Source organism: Sciurus vulgaris (assembly GCF_902686455.1).
Source record: "Sciurus vulgaris genome assembly, chromosome: 7".
Taxonomy (NCBI): domain Eukaryota; kingdom Metazoa; phylum Chordata; class Mammalia; order Rodentia; family Sciuridae; genus Sciurus; species Sciurus vulgaris.
Window position 1 is genome coordinate 105,390,136 of NC_136467.1, and position 15,050 is coordinate 105,405,185.

At 42.5% G+C, this 15,050-nt stretch overlaps 1 protein-coding gene across 2 annotated transcripts in view; it reads left to right on the forward strand.

Moving 5' to 3' along the window:
- TRAM2 (translocation associated membrane protein 2) overlaps positions 1-15,050 on the forward strand; it is an 80,502-nt gene that overhangs the window by 29,988 nt on the left and 35,464 nt on the right. For both annotated transcript variants that reach the window (XM_079147653.1, XM_079147652.1), the window contains exon 2: positions 14,926-14,989. In XM_079147653.1, coding sequence (XP_079003779.1) covers positions 14,926-14,989 — 64 coding nt within the window. The remainder of the gene's footprint in view (positions 1-14,925; positions 14,990-15,050) is intronic.

Here is a 15,050-nt window from a genome sequence, read left to right on the forward strand (position 1 = left end):
AGATCTTCCAAACAAAATCCAACCAAAGAAACCATAGAACTCAATAACACAATCAATAACCTAGACTTAATAGACATATATAGATTATTCCATCCATCAACGAGCGAATACACTTTCTTCTCAGCAGCACATGGAACCTTCTTGAAAATAGACCATATGTTATGCCACAAAGCAGCCCTTAGGAAATGCAACAAAATAGAGATACTGCCTTGTGTTCTATCAGATCATAATGGACTGAGAGTAGAAATCAATGACAAAGTAAAAAAAGGAAATTACTCCAACACTTGGAGACTAAATAATATGCTATTGAATGAAACATGGATAACAAAAATCATCAGGGAGGAGATTAAAAAATTCCTAGAGGTCAATGAGAATGATGATACAACATATCAAAATCTCTGGGACACTATGAAAGCGGTACTAAGAGGAAAATTCATTGCATGGAGCACATTCCAGAAAAGAATGAAAAGTCAACAATTAAATGACCTAACATTGCAGCTCAAAGCCCTAGAAAAAGAAGAACAGAATAACAGCAAAAGTAGTAGAAGACAGGAAATAATTAAAATCAGAGCTGAAATCAATGAAATTGAAACAAAAGAAACTATTCAAAAAATTGACATAACAAAAAGTTGGTTCTTTGAGAAAGTAAACAAAATAGACAAACCCTTAGCCACACTAACAAAAAGAAGGAGAGAGAAGACTCAAATTACTAAAATACATGATGCAAAAGGAAATATCACAACAGACACCACTGAGATACAGAACATAATGAGAAGCTACTTTGAAAATCTGTATTCCAACAAAATAGAAAGTACCGAAGACATTGACAAATTTCTAGAGACATATGCTCCTCCCAAACTGAACCAGGAGGACATAAACGATTTAAACAGATCAATATCAAGCAATGAAATAGAAGAAGCCATTAAAAATCTACCATCCAAGAAAAGCCCAGGACCAGACGGATTCTCAGCCGAGTTCTACAAGACCTTCAAAGAAGTACTCATTCCAATACTTCTCAAAGTATTCCAGGAAATAGAAAAGGAGGGTACCCTACCGAACTCATTCTATGAAGCTAATATCACCCTCATACCCAAACCAGGAAAAGACATATCAAGGAAAGAAAATTTTAGACCAATATCCTTGATGAATATAGATGCTAAGATCCTTAACAAAATATTGGCAAACCGTATCCAAAAACATATTAAGAAAATTGTGCACCACAATCAAGTGGGGTTCATTCCTGGAATGCAAGGATATTTCAACATTCGTAAATCAATAAACGTAATCCATCATATCAATAGATTTAAGGATAAGAATCATATGGTTATTTCAATTGACGCAGAAAAAGCATTTGACAATATACAACACCCCTTCATGCTGAAAACACTAGAAAAAATAGGGATAGTAGGAACATACCTGAACATTGTAAAGGCTATTTATGCTAAGCCCATTGCCAACATCATTCTTAATGGAGAAAAACTGAAATCATTCCCTTTAAAAACGGGAACAAGACAGGGATGTCCTGTTTTGCCACTTCTATTCAACATTGTCCTCAAAACTCTAGCCAGAGCAATTAGGCAGACTAAAGAAATTAAAGGGATACGAATAGGAAAAGAGGAACTTAAGCTGTCACTATTTGTGGATGACATGATTCTATATTTAGAGGATCCAAAAACCTCCTCCAGAAAACTTCTAGACCTCATCAATGAATTCAGCAAAATAGCAGGCTATAAAATCAACACGCATAAATCTACAGCATTTTTATACGCAAGCAATGAAACAGCTGAAAGGGAAATGAGGAAAACAACTCCATTTGTAATAGCCTCAAAAAAAAAAAAAATAAAATACTTGGGTATCAATCTAACCAAAGAGGTAAAAGATCTCTACAATGAAAACTACAAAACACTGACGAAAGAAATTAAGGAAGACCTTAGAAGATGGAAAGATCTCCCATGTTCTTGGATAGGCAGAATTAATATTGTCAAAATGGCCGTACTACCAAAAGTGCTATACAGATTCAATGCAATTCCAATTAAAATCCCAATGACGTACCTCACAGAAATAGAGCAAGCAATCATGAAATTCATCTGGAAGAATAAGAAACCCAGAATAGCTAAAGCAATCCTTAGCAGGAAGAATGAAACAGGGGGTATCGCAATACCAGAACTTCAACTATACTACAAAGCAATAGTAACAAAAACAGCATGGTATTGGCACCAAAATAGACAGGTAGATCAGTGGTACAGAATAGAGGACACGGACACAAACCCAAATAAATATAATTTTCTAATACTAGACAAAGGTGCCAAAAATATGCAATGGAGAAAAGATAGCCTCTTCAAAAAATGGTGCTGGGAAAACTGGAAATCCATATGCAACAGAATGAAACTAAACCCCTGTCTCTCACCCTGCACAAAACTCAACTCACAAAATTTACCTTGAGGGAAGTGCTCATTTCTTAATCATGTCTTGCATTATTTTGGGAAGCCAGTCTTAGAAATCACAAGGTGCTGGAATGGATGACGTCCCCAGTGATGAATTCAGAAGACAAAGCTAATCCCCTCTGGGGCCCAGCAGTTATTTTTTTTTTTTTTTTTAATACAGACGGCATTTTGATTCATTTTATACAAATGGGGTACAACTTTGCATTACTGTGATTGTGCATGATGCAGAATCACACCATTTGTGTAATCATACATGTGCATGTACACATGTACATGTCTCAGTCCACTATCTTTCCTTCCTCCACCTCTCCCACCCCATTTCCCTGTACACAATCCAAAGTCCCTCCATTAGCTTTTTGAAGAAGGGAGAATAAATGAATGACTGAATAAAAGATTTAGGGGCTAGAGGACTGGATTTCCTTCCTCTTTCCATTTTAGACTACACATGTAGGCAGTAAGATGTGAAGTTGGATCACACAGAGGACAGTCCCCAAAGCTATCATGACTAAGTTAAACTGAACCTCCCATCTCTGGGCTGCCTCCAGTGGTTCCTCAGCAACGTAAGATGCTGTTCTAACCCTCACCCTCTCCTCTACTAATTCACATTCTCTTGTGGCGGGGGAGGAAGGAGACTAGGGATTGAATCCAGGGGTGTTTAACCACTGAGCGACATCCCCAGACGTTTTTATATTTTATTTAGAGACAGGGTCTCACTGAGTTGCTAAGGGCCTTACTAAGTTGCTGAGTCTGGCTTTGAACTTGCAATTCTCCTGCCTCAGCCTCCCAAGCTACTGGCATATACCACCACCCCCAGCCACTAATCCACTGTCTATCCATCTTCCTGACTCAGCTCACCCCATCCCAGAAGTCTTCCAGAGGAGATCCAAAATTCCTCTGCAAACCCAGAGCACTAGTGGGTATTCATTGACTTCCTGCTTTGTGCCTATAACAGTGAGAATACATGAATGAACACATAGTCTCTGCTTTTGGGGGAGAGTCTCCACATGCCCTTTTTCTTGTTCAGTCCTGAACTGTGACATCTTTTCTAATCTTAAAACTAGCTTCATACATCAGAGTCTCATTTTGGTCATTAGATTTGGGGCACATTGTTCAGATAGCATAGTGATTAAGAGTCTAAATGTCACAGTCAGATGGATCTTGGGTTCCAGTTCCACTTCTGGGGCTTATTAGTTGTGTGCCTCTGGGCAAGTTTCTTTAGCTCTCTGAACCTCACTTTTTTTGTACATAAGATGTCTGGAAGGATCAAATGAGATCATTTCTGTAAGAGTTCAGAGCAGTTCCTGGCATGTGCTAGGAGCTTTGTAGGTAGCAATGTGGTCATTCCTTGTACAGGTGGAGGTTAGATGAAGTAATCCCTGTTTGGTGTTTAGCATGAGACCTGGCATTTCATAAGATCTCACATATTAGATGTATTGTTGCTCTTCTCAGGGGTGTGGAGGATTATTATTTGAGGTAATTAGATAAAGTGCCTTAGCCTTGCCTGGCTTACAGTAAATGTTCAAATAGATACAGTTGGTCTGACCATTTCAACAGTAAGGGAGTTAGACTAGATTGATAACGTAGCTCCTGCTTTTGGTCTCTGAGCCTTTGAGGGAAGAAAGTAGGTCTTGTTATTTTTGTTATTGCCTATAGCTTTGTGCTTCTCCCAGAACCTATGCTCAATGTGTAGTTTGTGATTGAAGGATCAATTTAAATTTTTTCTAAATTCCATTTTGCTAGAGGCAGCACTACACAAAGATGTGCTTCTGGGGGTGAAAGTGTCTTCCTGGCTTGCTTTGTATATATGTGAGCATATATGCTCACATACACACATTTCTGATGCTTTCCTTGACATATCTGTTTGGAAAACCCTGTGTGGCCACTGTGTGATCCAGGAGGAAGCTTGGAATTGCCCTGTGCCTATGGTAGCAGCCATGGCCTGCCCTAGAGCATGGGCCCTGGCTGGCAGCCAGGAGCTTATCTGCGTCGTGTTTGTAGGTTCTGATTCCAAACCAATCAGTCTGGCCAAGAGAGAGTAAAGGCTCTTAGAATGTTAGGAGGTAGAAGCAGTTCATGCACCTCTGGCCCTCAGGTCCCCTAGCATCTTTCCTCCTGGGAACCTGCAAAGCAAGCCAGCCCTTGTAAATTCTTCCATGGGACCCTGCCTCTCCCTCTTAAGATGGAAGGAAATGAAGTCACGGATGCTGAGAGTGGCAGTGTAGCATTGGTTCCAAAGAGTTCATTGACTAGATGGCAGAAGATTTCCCTAGGCCTTTATGAATTGGATGGTGGATGGGGGGCCATTGATTGTCGTTTTGCTTCTCTCCCTGCAAGTCTTCATATTCCTCCTAAACACCTATTTTGCACAATCCTCTCTGAATTACATCAATTCAAGGGGTGTTTACTGAGCATATATCTAGTGTGTATATTGAGATAAGTGCAGGAGGGGGCCAGGGATCTTGGAATCTGGAGCAGGGAGAGACAGGGAGCTGCTCAGGGCCAGTGCTTCCCCCTTGGCTACCCTTTCCCTGTAGTTCTGCATCTCCTTTCCTAAAGAAATACCCCTGACCTTGATGTGATTCAGAGAAACTTCCCTTTGGTCCCCTCTCTTCTTTCCTCTTTCTCCTTCCTTGCACAGGCTTAGGCTTCTTCCACCCCCACTTCTAGCTCCCTGTCTCTTGCTTTCCTTAGTAGTCAAGCTGCCTGAACAAGCAGTCCACACTCTGTCCCATTTCTTCCTCTGTACTCACCCATGTACACCAGTTTCTGCCCCCTCCTGTTCTCTGGCATTCACTCATCAAGTTACCAGTGATCTTCTGGTTCCCAAATCTGATGGACTCTTCATGCATTCCTTTGTCCCACACATATTTACTGAGGCTCCACTATGTGCTGAGTATTGTTCAACTCTTGGGACCCACCAGCAAAGACAATAAAGACGCCTGCCCTTATGCAGTTCCCACTCCCATCCTGGTTGATCCATGCTCCCTGGAGCCACTGGCTGAGCTGAGCAGATTCCTCCGAACTTTGTCCTCTCCTGACTGCTGGGCCCTCTTCCTCTGTATTCCTCTGTCCTCTCTGACTGTGCCTTCTCTGTCTCCTCCTCTGTTCTGCAACCCCAGTCATCCAGGGTGCCTGAGAATGTCATCACACCACACCCAGCACATTTTATTTAAATTGCACATGTGTCTCTTCTGTACAGTGCCTGAGCACCAATCTTGACTACTCCTTACCTTAATGTCTTGTGCCATCAGCTCTTCTGAAAAATCACTGAAGCCGTTCTGTGTCTGTTGCCATTGACCTGAGTGAGGGCCTGTGTTGTCCCTTCTTGTTACTTGTGGTGGCTTCCTGACTGGTCTCTATATGGTCCTTCTTTTCTGCCATTCTCTGGCCTGTGTGCTACACCATGAGCAAGATGCAGTCTCTATAGTGGAAATTGTGTTGTGTCAAAAGTGCTAAAAAATCCTAAGAGGAACCTCCCCCTGTAAAATAGGTCCAATTTGCGTACCTGCCATATAGTATCCTTTATGGAACCCGGCTCCTGCCAGCCTCTGGCCATATCACTGTCCACACATGAACCATCATTTTCCCTGGGAGTCATATTTCTCCTCCTTCCCTACTGTGGTGCATGTCATTCCCTCTGCCATAGCGACTTCCCTGCCTCCTTTTTGCCTGTTTGTCCTTTCCGGATCCAGGTCAGTCAGAACCTTCTTAGTGAAGGTTTCCCAGGAGCATGGGGTGGCATCAGAACCTTATCAGTCAGAGACCTCTCTGCTGGTCTCCTGAACCCCTGAACATGCTCCCTCATAATAATGATTGTTTTAGTCAACTTCCTGTCACTATAACAAAATATAAAGAGAAAAGATTTATTTTGGCACACAATTTATGAGGTTCTAGTCCATGATCAAGTGATCCTTTATTTGGGTCTGTGGCAAGGCAACAGGTCATAGCAGGAGCAAAATTGCCCACCTCATCAGGAGCCAGGGAGCAAAGGGAAGAGAGGAAATGCCTGGGGTCCCACTAGCCCCTTTGAGGGCATACCCCCACTAACCTAAGGACTCCCACAAAGGCCTACCTCCTGACATCACCACCCAGGGACAAGGCCTTTAACACATGGCTTTTGGGGGACCTTTAAGATCTAAACTATGGCAATGATTTTGATGGGTTGTGTATTCACTTTCTGTCACTATGATGAGATGCCTGGCACAGGCTACTTAGGAAATAAAGAGAAGTTTATTTTTGCTCATGGTTGTGGAGGTTCAAGTCCAAGACTGGGCAGTCCCATGAGTTTGGCTTTTTGGTGAGGTTAGTGTATGGTGGAAGTATCAGAGGTAGAGCTCTCAGAGGCTGGAAGCGGAGAGTGGGGAAGAGGCCCATTCAAGGTCACTCCCCCAGTGGCCTAAGGACCTCCCACCAGGCCCCACCTAAAAGTTCCATCATCCTGAGGACTATGTCTGTTACACATGGGCCCTTGGGGACATTGATATTGTACCCAAATCCTAGTAGGTTGTAAATGGTCTTTTGCATACTGATTTGTCTGACTGGGGTGCAAATCTGGGTGGTCCTGTCTTGCCTAGATGGTGTTTGGTGTGAGGGGGCCAGCATTCCTGTGTCTGGGAGTTGGGGGAGCAAAGCTTGGAAGGGGCCACCTATGAAGTCCTAGATAAGCAGGTGTCTTCATTTCCTTCTGGCAACAGGAAGCCACAGAGAACTATAGAAAAGGGCCTGTGGTATTTTAGGAAGTTGGGTCTGCTGCCTTTCCCAGTGTCTAGTTGGGGGAGATGACAGAAACTGTACCCAGAGGTAGTTCTTCAGCCTGCCCTATGCATGACCAGGGGCCTTGTTCCTGCGTCAGGGTGTGGGTGCAGTGGTGGTGGTGGTGGGGGCAGAACAGAAGTGACTGGAAGAAGAAGAAAAAAAGGAAGAGAATCTAGCTCGAAGGCTGGATTCATCCGCAAAGTGCTTTTGCACATTGAGCTTGGTTGAAAGAGTTGACGCCTCTGAGGCACCAGCTGTCGACTCCTGCAGGCGTGAGCTCTTCCTCTGATGTTTAGGTTTCTTCCTGAGCTACTTCCTCCTGTGTGAGGTCACAGTGAGATGGCAGGATGCTGAGGGTAGGATGAAGACTGACCCAGCCAGGCTGAGAAAAAGCACCATTCCTTAGAACATCATTTTCAAGTTAGTATAATGAGATTTCATAGTAACGTATGTAACTGTGTGTATGCGTGTGTGAATGAGATATATATATATATATATATAGAGAGAGAGAGAGAGAGAGAGAGAGAGAGAGAAAGAGAGAGAGAGAGAGAGAGAGAGAGAGAGAGATCCTGCAATATGGCATTTAATCTAAATATTGACATTTGCCCATTGTTTTTCTCTTTAGGGGTGTAAGGTGACTGGTTTGTGTCAAAGTATGGGTAGTGTTTACCTGGGGTCAGGCCTTTGGTGTTAGGTTTGTATTTTCTGTTCATCTGTAGAACACTTCCTGGAAACACTGGCCTTCTATGTTGTCATCTCCCTTCACTTTGAAGGTGATTCTGAATATCCCCTTGGTAATATTATTTGCTGAGGAATGGTGATATTTGAATGCTGGAAGTTTTTCATTAACTTTTTGGCCTTGGTTTTAGTCACCTGAACCAAACCTTCACCATTAAGTTGTGCCATCATGCTGTTGATCCTTGGTAGGTCTTGTATACTCAAACCAAAAGAACTCACACCAGTCCAGGCTGCTCTGATGGTCTTCCATCAAAGAAAGATGCACTGTAGGCACACAGAAAGTGATGGGAGGTAATGTTGATTCAGATTACAGTGCACAGAGCAGAGTCCCCAGCCTGCCTTAGTGTCTTCTAAAGTTGCTGGAATCGTTCTGTGCATCCCCCCCCATGGATCCATTATTTAATCTTTTTCACCAACACCCTCTAAGGAGGAGGGATGTCTGGGAACTGGGAGCAGAGACTACACATCCAACATTTAAAATACATAGTCGCCTTCCAGTCCCAGTTCTTTGCTCAGTCAGACACGGGTGGAGGTGAACACCCTCTTTATGTGCCCTTCACAGATACCTGGAGGAATCCCAATGCTTCCTGTGAGAGTCAGCCCTGCTGACAGGCTGGTTTATGTCCCTGGAGATGACTTCACTTTGCTCCATCCCTGTGAATTCAAGGTTCACTTTCCTAGCAAACACTAAACCACAAACCTGGCTCTTTAGGTAAATGTAGGGGTCGACGTGCTGATGTTCTGAGCTGGAAGCTTTCCAAATGTTAGAGAATCATTGACAATAATCACAGCAGATCACTGTCTGCCCCCTCACCCCTTCTCAAAGTGCAAACAAGCAACCAGAGGCAAATACACCTGGGCCCCAGCTATGCTTGGTCTGTGGAGCTCTGAATAATCCTTTTATTTCCCAAAAGACCAGGAAATGCCAGAAGTTCTTAAGGGACAGTTCTCCCTGGCACCTAGTTTTAATGCTGTGCTAATGCTTGCATATGGTTTGTGATTGACTAACTGTTACCAACCCATCTGTAATGATTCCCCTTTTTGTGTCACTTCCTGCCTTATAGAGCTGAAGTGGCTTCAAAAACTGCGGTTAAAACCCAATTGTGATATATTGGTGAAGTGGTTTCTTCCCTGTAGTCAAGTCTAAAATATTACCTAATCTTAACTCAAAAAAAGTCACAACCTAAAATTTTATACTCCAAAATCTTTTTTTCTGTTTCAAGTTTTAATTTATTTTAAAGGTGATAGTGCATCTTTTTAGATACCTTTTGGCCAAAAGTTAAAAATATTTTTTCCTGACCAATTATTTTTTTCTAATATCCACACACAACCAATAATCTGAACTCTGCCATGTAATGCAGGATAAATGTTTTAGGCACATCAGTATTCTTCAAAATCATTTTGCATGAATGGTTTTTTATTTTTATTTAGTTCTTAGGTTCCACAAGGGATGGTTTGTGAATATACTGTGCTAGCCAAAGAAGCCTTTGGAGAGGGCTGCGAGGAGTGCCATGCGTATAAACAAATAATGAGTTTGTACCTATCCAGGGGCCTTAAAGAGGGATGAGGGTGTCTGTGTAGGGTTCAGTAGAAGGAATGCAAATTCACACACATGCATATATTTCATATGAAGCCGTCTGTAGGCAGGTAGGTGCCATTCAGCCTGCAAGCACAAGTTGCATGAATGTGTAATCTTAAGTCCTAAGTTGTGGATATAAAGGAAGCAGGGAAGGGCGTCCCTAGGCTTCCTCTGTTTTTTCATTACTTGATGAACTTCCCAAATTGGGGTGTATAACATGGCAAGTTTGAGCTTCATTTATGTATTTTTAAATCCCAACTTCCAAAATGTTTATGATCTTCATGTTTCCCTTTCTTAATTCCTCTTTATCTTGTCATAAAATTTAGATTTTTGAACTGATGACTATAATAAAGCAAGTAATGTGATTTTATAAGATGGCTAGTCCAATGACAGGTTTTTCTTATACAAATACATTGTCATTTTAAAATCTGATCTAAGATTGTGATTGTGACTGTTATTAGTGAGTCTGTTCAGCATGGTGGTCACAGGCTCGTGGAGACTCTGTAGTATGTGTGTTTGTTTAGGGTTGCCCTGTTCTTGTGTAAAGGCAGTTTTTCAGGTGAGGAAACTGGAATCTAGGCATTGCTAATAACCACACAAAATGGTACTGTCAGAGCTCTGCCTGCTGTGTTTTAGGCACTTAGTTCTTCCTGTCAGCCTCTGGTCATCCAAAATGGAGATTTTCAGAAAGCCAGAGTGAAATGCATTTTTGTCTCAGCTGTCACTGCCTTTTATTGAGCAGTGGGCTGCAGACCTGCCTGCTTTTTGTCCCCTCATATACAAGGAGCCTGTGGTGATCAGCAGACCCACTGAGATCTTGGAAGGAAGAAGTTTAGGATACTAGCACTCCAGGAGCAAAGGACTAGAAGATTCTTTTATTTGAAACAAAACAAAACAAAAAACCCCACTTTTCCTTACCAAATGGGTGTAACTTTCCAATGTTTTCCTGTCTGACCAAAATTTTCCTATCCACTGCCTCAGCAGAAAGATGCAAAATCAATTTTGGGAAAGCCTGAGTGGAGATGATTTGGCTTCCTGAAAACAAGGCTGAGCTGGGGGAGAGGGGAAATTTTCCAGCCTCAGCTGGACAATTTTAGTTGACTTTATGCTTTCAAGGAGGAGAGATGAGTGTCCTCACGGTCAATGGAGGGACCCATGCCCCAGGTGGGCATGATGGCATCCTTGGAACCTCCACCAGCAATTCAGAGCAGAGCTGCTTCTCTCACTGTCCCATCCTGGCCTGATCTACACCATAGCCCTTCCTAGTGCCAGTGAACAGATGTGTCTGCTGAGAGAAAAACAAAATAAACCTGAAGGGTTAAATACCTCCAGGGAAGCAATGAGACTGCTTTTATTGGGTTCTTCCCTTTTATCTTTGGTGCTCAGCTATCAACTTGCAGTGAAAGGATAATGGACTCAGGCACTTGGAAGCCTCAGTGTACCCATGGCTGGCAGCCACCGGTTAACCCTGTAGCCCTCGCTTTCCTGCCTGTTTTCAGAGTGAGGTGATGCTCAGACCTCATCTTCCCACAGTGGGGAAGCAGCAATACATTTTAAACTTGTGGAAAGACCTCTCAGGAAGTTTATTAATATGAGGCTGTTTTTGGCATGGAAGACTAAGTGGAATCAGAAGATAATAGACACTTGGAGCTGGGCATGGGCAGGATCTTTAAGAAAACAACCTCCTTTCACCTTATCCTTTCCATACTTTATAAAATGGGTTATTGTTAGTACCTGCCTTACAAGGTTGTTGAATTGCATTCGATGATCTGTGTGAAGCCCTTAGGACCATGCCTGGCACTGAGTAAGCCCATCGTAACTTTCACTCTTTAACAAGGAAATGGGTCCAGAGAAGTGAAATGCCTTGCCCAAGCCGACTCACAGTATACAGCCTGGAATCCAAGCCCAGCACATTTAGCAGGTAGCAGAAATGTAACCAGAATTTTTAGTCTAGTTGCAACCAAAGGCTCAACTTCATGTGCCCCTAATGGAACATGGCAAGTGGAAGAATTTTGGGATTACTAGGACTATGCAGGCACGCACAACACCCTTGACTTTGTGTTTGATGCCTGATTGAGTTAAAATTTTAATGAAACTTTCCGTGTTGGGGCGGGGGGAGGGAAGGAGGGAGGGAGGGAGAGGCGGCCCCTCCCATGTAATTTAGTGTTCTCCTTTGCATTAGTGTATTAGCATGTTGTCACTTTTAACCTTTCGCCCACTGAGCTTGGCATTTAAAATGCTATTAAACTCAATAATGTTTCCTATAAACAGCCTTAAAGGGATGAGAAATAATTGGAATGACATTTTTAATAGGCCCCTGTTTCTTGGCCCTCTGTGCTACATGAACTCAGCCAGTACTTGCAGAGAGGGGCTTGTTAATCATGTGGTACCTGGTCTGAGGTCAGGAGAGGGTTATGGGATGAAGATTTGGGGTTCCAAAGGGCCTTTGAAAGCAGAGTGGTTTTTACACTAGACAGGTAAGATTGCTCTTTTTGGCTAATGCCACCTTCTTTTTTCCCCCTCTTCCTCTTTTTCTCCCCCCTGCTTCCCACCATCCCAGCTTCATTTTTATGTTACCATTCTGTTATGTGATGTATTTTGGGTTTACTAAACTTGTTTTTGGAACAAGTTTGTAAAATCAAAGTTGACTATTGCCTTTCCTGTTTGTGTAGTTGTGAGGTCTTAGGAAGTGACTTTACCTTTCTGTGCCCCAAGTTTAGCTTCTTCATCCATAAAACAGGGAAACTGATGCCATCTGGCTCAGATATGGTAAAGTGGGAGCAAGCATAGCTACTTACAAAGAAAGATGCCAGTTTTAGAATTGATTTCTGCTGCCACTTCCCATGAGGTAAGGAAGGGAAAATATTGGATCTAGTATTTTTGACTTAATTCAAATCCTAAATCCAGTTTTCACAGAATCATGTTCAGAAAACATGTGTGAAGCATTCATCTGTGGTTACCAAATATCACGGCTGCTTGTAGAATGAGTTCATCAAATGGGTATTTATGAGATACCTACTACATGCCCAGCACTGGGAGAGACCCAGGGAAGGAAAACACATGCATGGGAGTACAAACATGGGCAGCTTAGCAGGTTGCAGATCAGGTAGCTGAGCAGAACTCTGGCTCTTTTGCTTGATTGCTGTGACCAGATATTAAGAATTTATTGTTGAGTAGAATGTGTCCTCCGTACCTTTTGAGGTTGTGCATTGAGGATCATCACTAAGGCAGGTCAGCTCCCCTCTCTCCTTGAATTTGTGCTCCCATGAAGAGAGAGACAGTTTAAAAACGAAGACAAATCCCTTAGAGCTGTACACTTAAAATGGCAGAATTTTATAGTGTATAAATTACACCTTAATAAAGCTATTCAAAAAATCTTGGACCTTGTGGAGCTGACCTTCATGTTTGCCCTCATATATTTGATCCTCATTATTTGTGGATTTTGTTTTTGCAAATTGACTTACTTGTCAAAATTTATATATGATACCAGAACTAATATTTGACTTTCATGTGGTCATTCATAGATGGACACAGTCGGGCAGAAACTTTAACGTGCCCAACATGCATATTCCCAGCTGAGACAAAATGAGGCTGTGCTCTGCCTTCTTGTTCCAGCTCACATACTGTGAACAAGTGTCCTTTTTGCAGTTGATTTAGTGCCACTTTTCTTTTTTTTTCCTTTCTGCATTTTTGTGTTCTTGTTGGTATTTCAGTGTTTTAAAATGGTCCCCAAGTGATATGCTGGAGTGCTGCCTCGTGTGCCAAAAGCACAAGATGGCTGTGCTGTGCCTTATGGAGAAAATGCGTATGTTAAATAAGCTTCATTCAGGCGTGAGCTATAGTGCTGTTGACTATAAGTTCAGTGTTAAAGAATTAACCCTATATAAGGAATTCCTAAATGGAACAAAAAAACACACAAAAAAACAAGGTTATGTATTTATCTGTTGGTAAAAAAGTGTCCAGAGGTTTGTAGGTCCCTGTACTCCTAGGTGCAGTGTTTCAGTATTGACTGATTCCATGTTCACAGTGACTTCATAGAACATAACTATACTGAATAAGATTCTCCAGAGCTCCTTCACATGGCTGCTCCCCTTTGGGTTTTCCTTGTACTCTTGCTAGAACACATTTAAGACCTCAGCACAAATGCACTACAAGGCTCCCTGTGCATCGCCTCCTGTCGGAAGTGAATGACAGCCCACTGCAGAGCAGCAGGTCTAGTTGATCAGGGTCCTTTTTCTCTTTAAAGGGGAGTAGACTGAGGACAATCCACGCTCACTGGTATGTCCAGAGTTGGAGTGACATAGGGAGCCTGTAAGCACCTTTTCTACCTTTCTACACTACTTTGGCCCCCTGCCCACCTCATGCCATGTACATCCTTCTAATCTCAGTATGTAGAGGAAAATCACTAGCCCCTTAGTGAGCTGTCTTCAGAGGCCCTCTGGGAAAGTACCTCCTCCCCATCTGGCCTTGGTGTCCGTCTTAGAACAGAGTGGTGGTTCACAGCCCTGGCTGTGCATCTGGGGATCTTTAAACAACAGCTAACTGCTAAGTGAGTTTCACCCCAGACCATCTGAGGGACTACAAATAGCCCCAATCTTATAGACAAGGATCCTAGGCTCTGAGTGTGAAATTACTTGTTGATATTTACATGACTAGCAGAGCCAACATTTGACAGTTCTTCAGTTCAAGCTTCAAATCCCCACATTTTATCATCTCTCCTCTGCTGGCTGAATTGTCACAGTACAGATTTGGCTATTAATAACCAGGTGACAACCACATTTTTTTCACAGCAGAACTAAAAATTTTAAGGCAACTTTCGAAATAAACAAGCCAGCAGTATGGGATGTTATGTTTTGTCCCATGCCCTGTAATAGGTAGATGTGAAATTAGCAGCTGGAGTTCTTTGTTCCTGAAACTCAGGTTTAAATTTTTGGGACTGCTGTCCAATGTACAGGCAAAAAAAAAAAAGAAAGCACTGGAGAAACCTCAGTTCAAGCTAAGCCCCTTGAAGTTCGTGACCTCATCTTCCACAAAGTTGGGTGTATAGAATGAACTTAATAAATACATGTATGCATGCATGCATGAATGAATGAATGATTTGTACCCTTCTTGTGAGCACTAAGCCTGCCAAGCACAGCTTGTTTCATCCCATCTGCAGTTTATACAAGTCTTAATACCATCTGTAGCCCAGGGTTGTTTTTTTTCAGTGCAGGTATTGGGAGGGATGTCATTAAAGAAAAATGAAACAAAAATTACTGCTAACTCTGCCTTAGGTACAACCCTTCATCCTAGAGGTCTGGGGTCTAGGATGTAAAAGGGAATGGACTATGGGAACTAGTAGCAGACTCCACTTGTTTCTTTTGATGTGGCCAAGAAGTTAAACTGGAGCATTTTTCCTTTGTTTTGCAGGTTACAGCCAAGACTGCCTTCCTATTTATTTTACCTCAGTATAACGTTAGCGTGCCTGCAGCAGGTAAGAAAAGCAATGGGCTCTATCTCGCCTTGTCCTGTTAACCCTGAAGGACTTGGAAAAC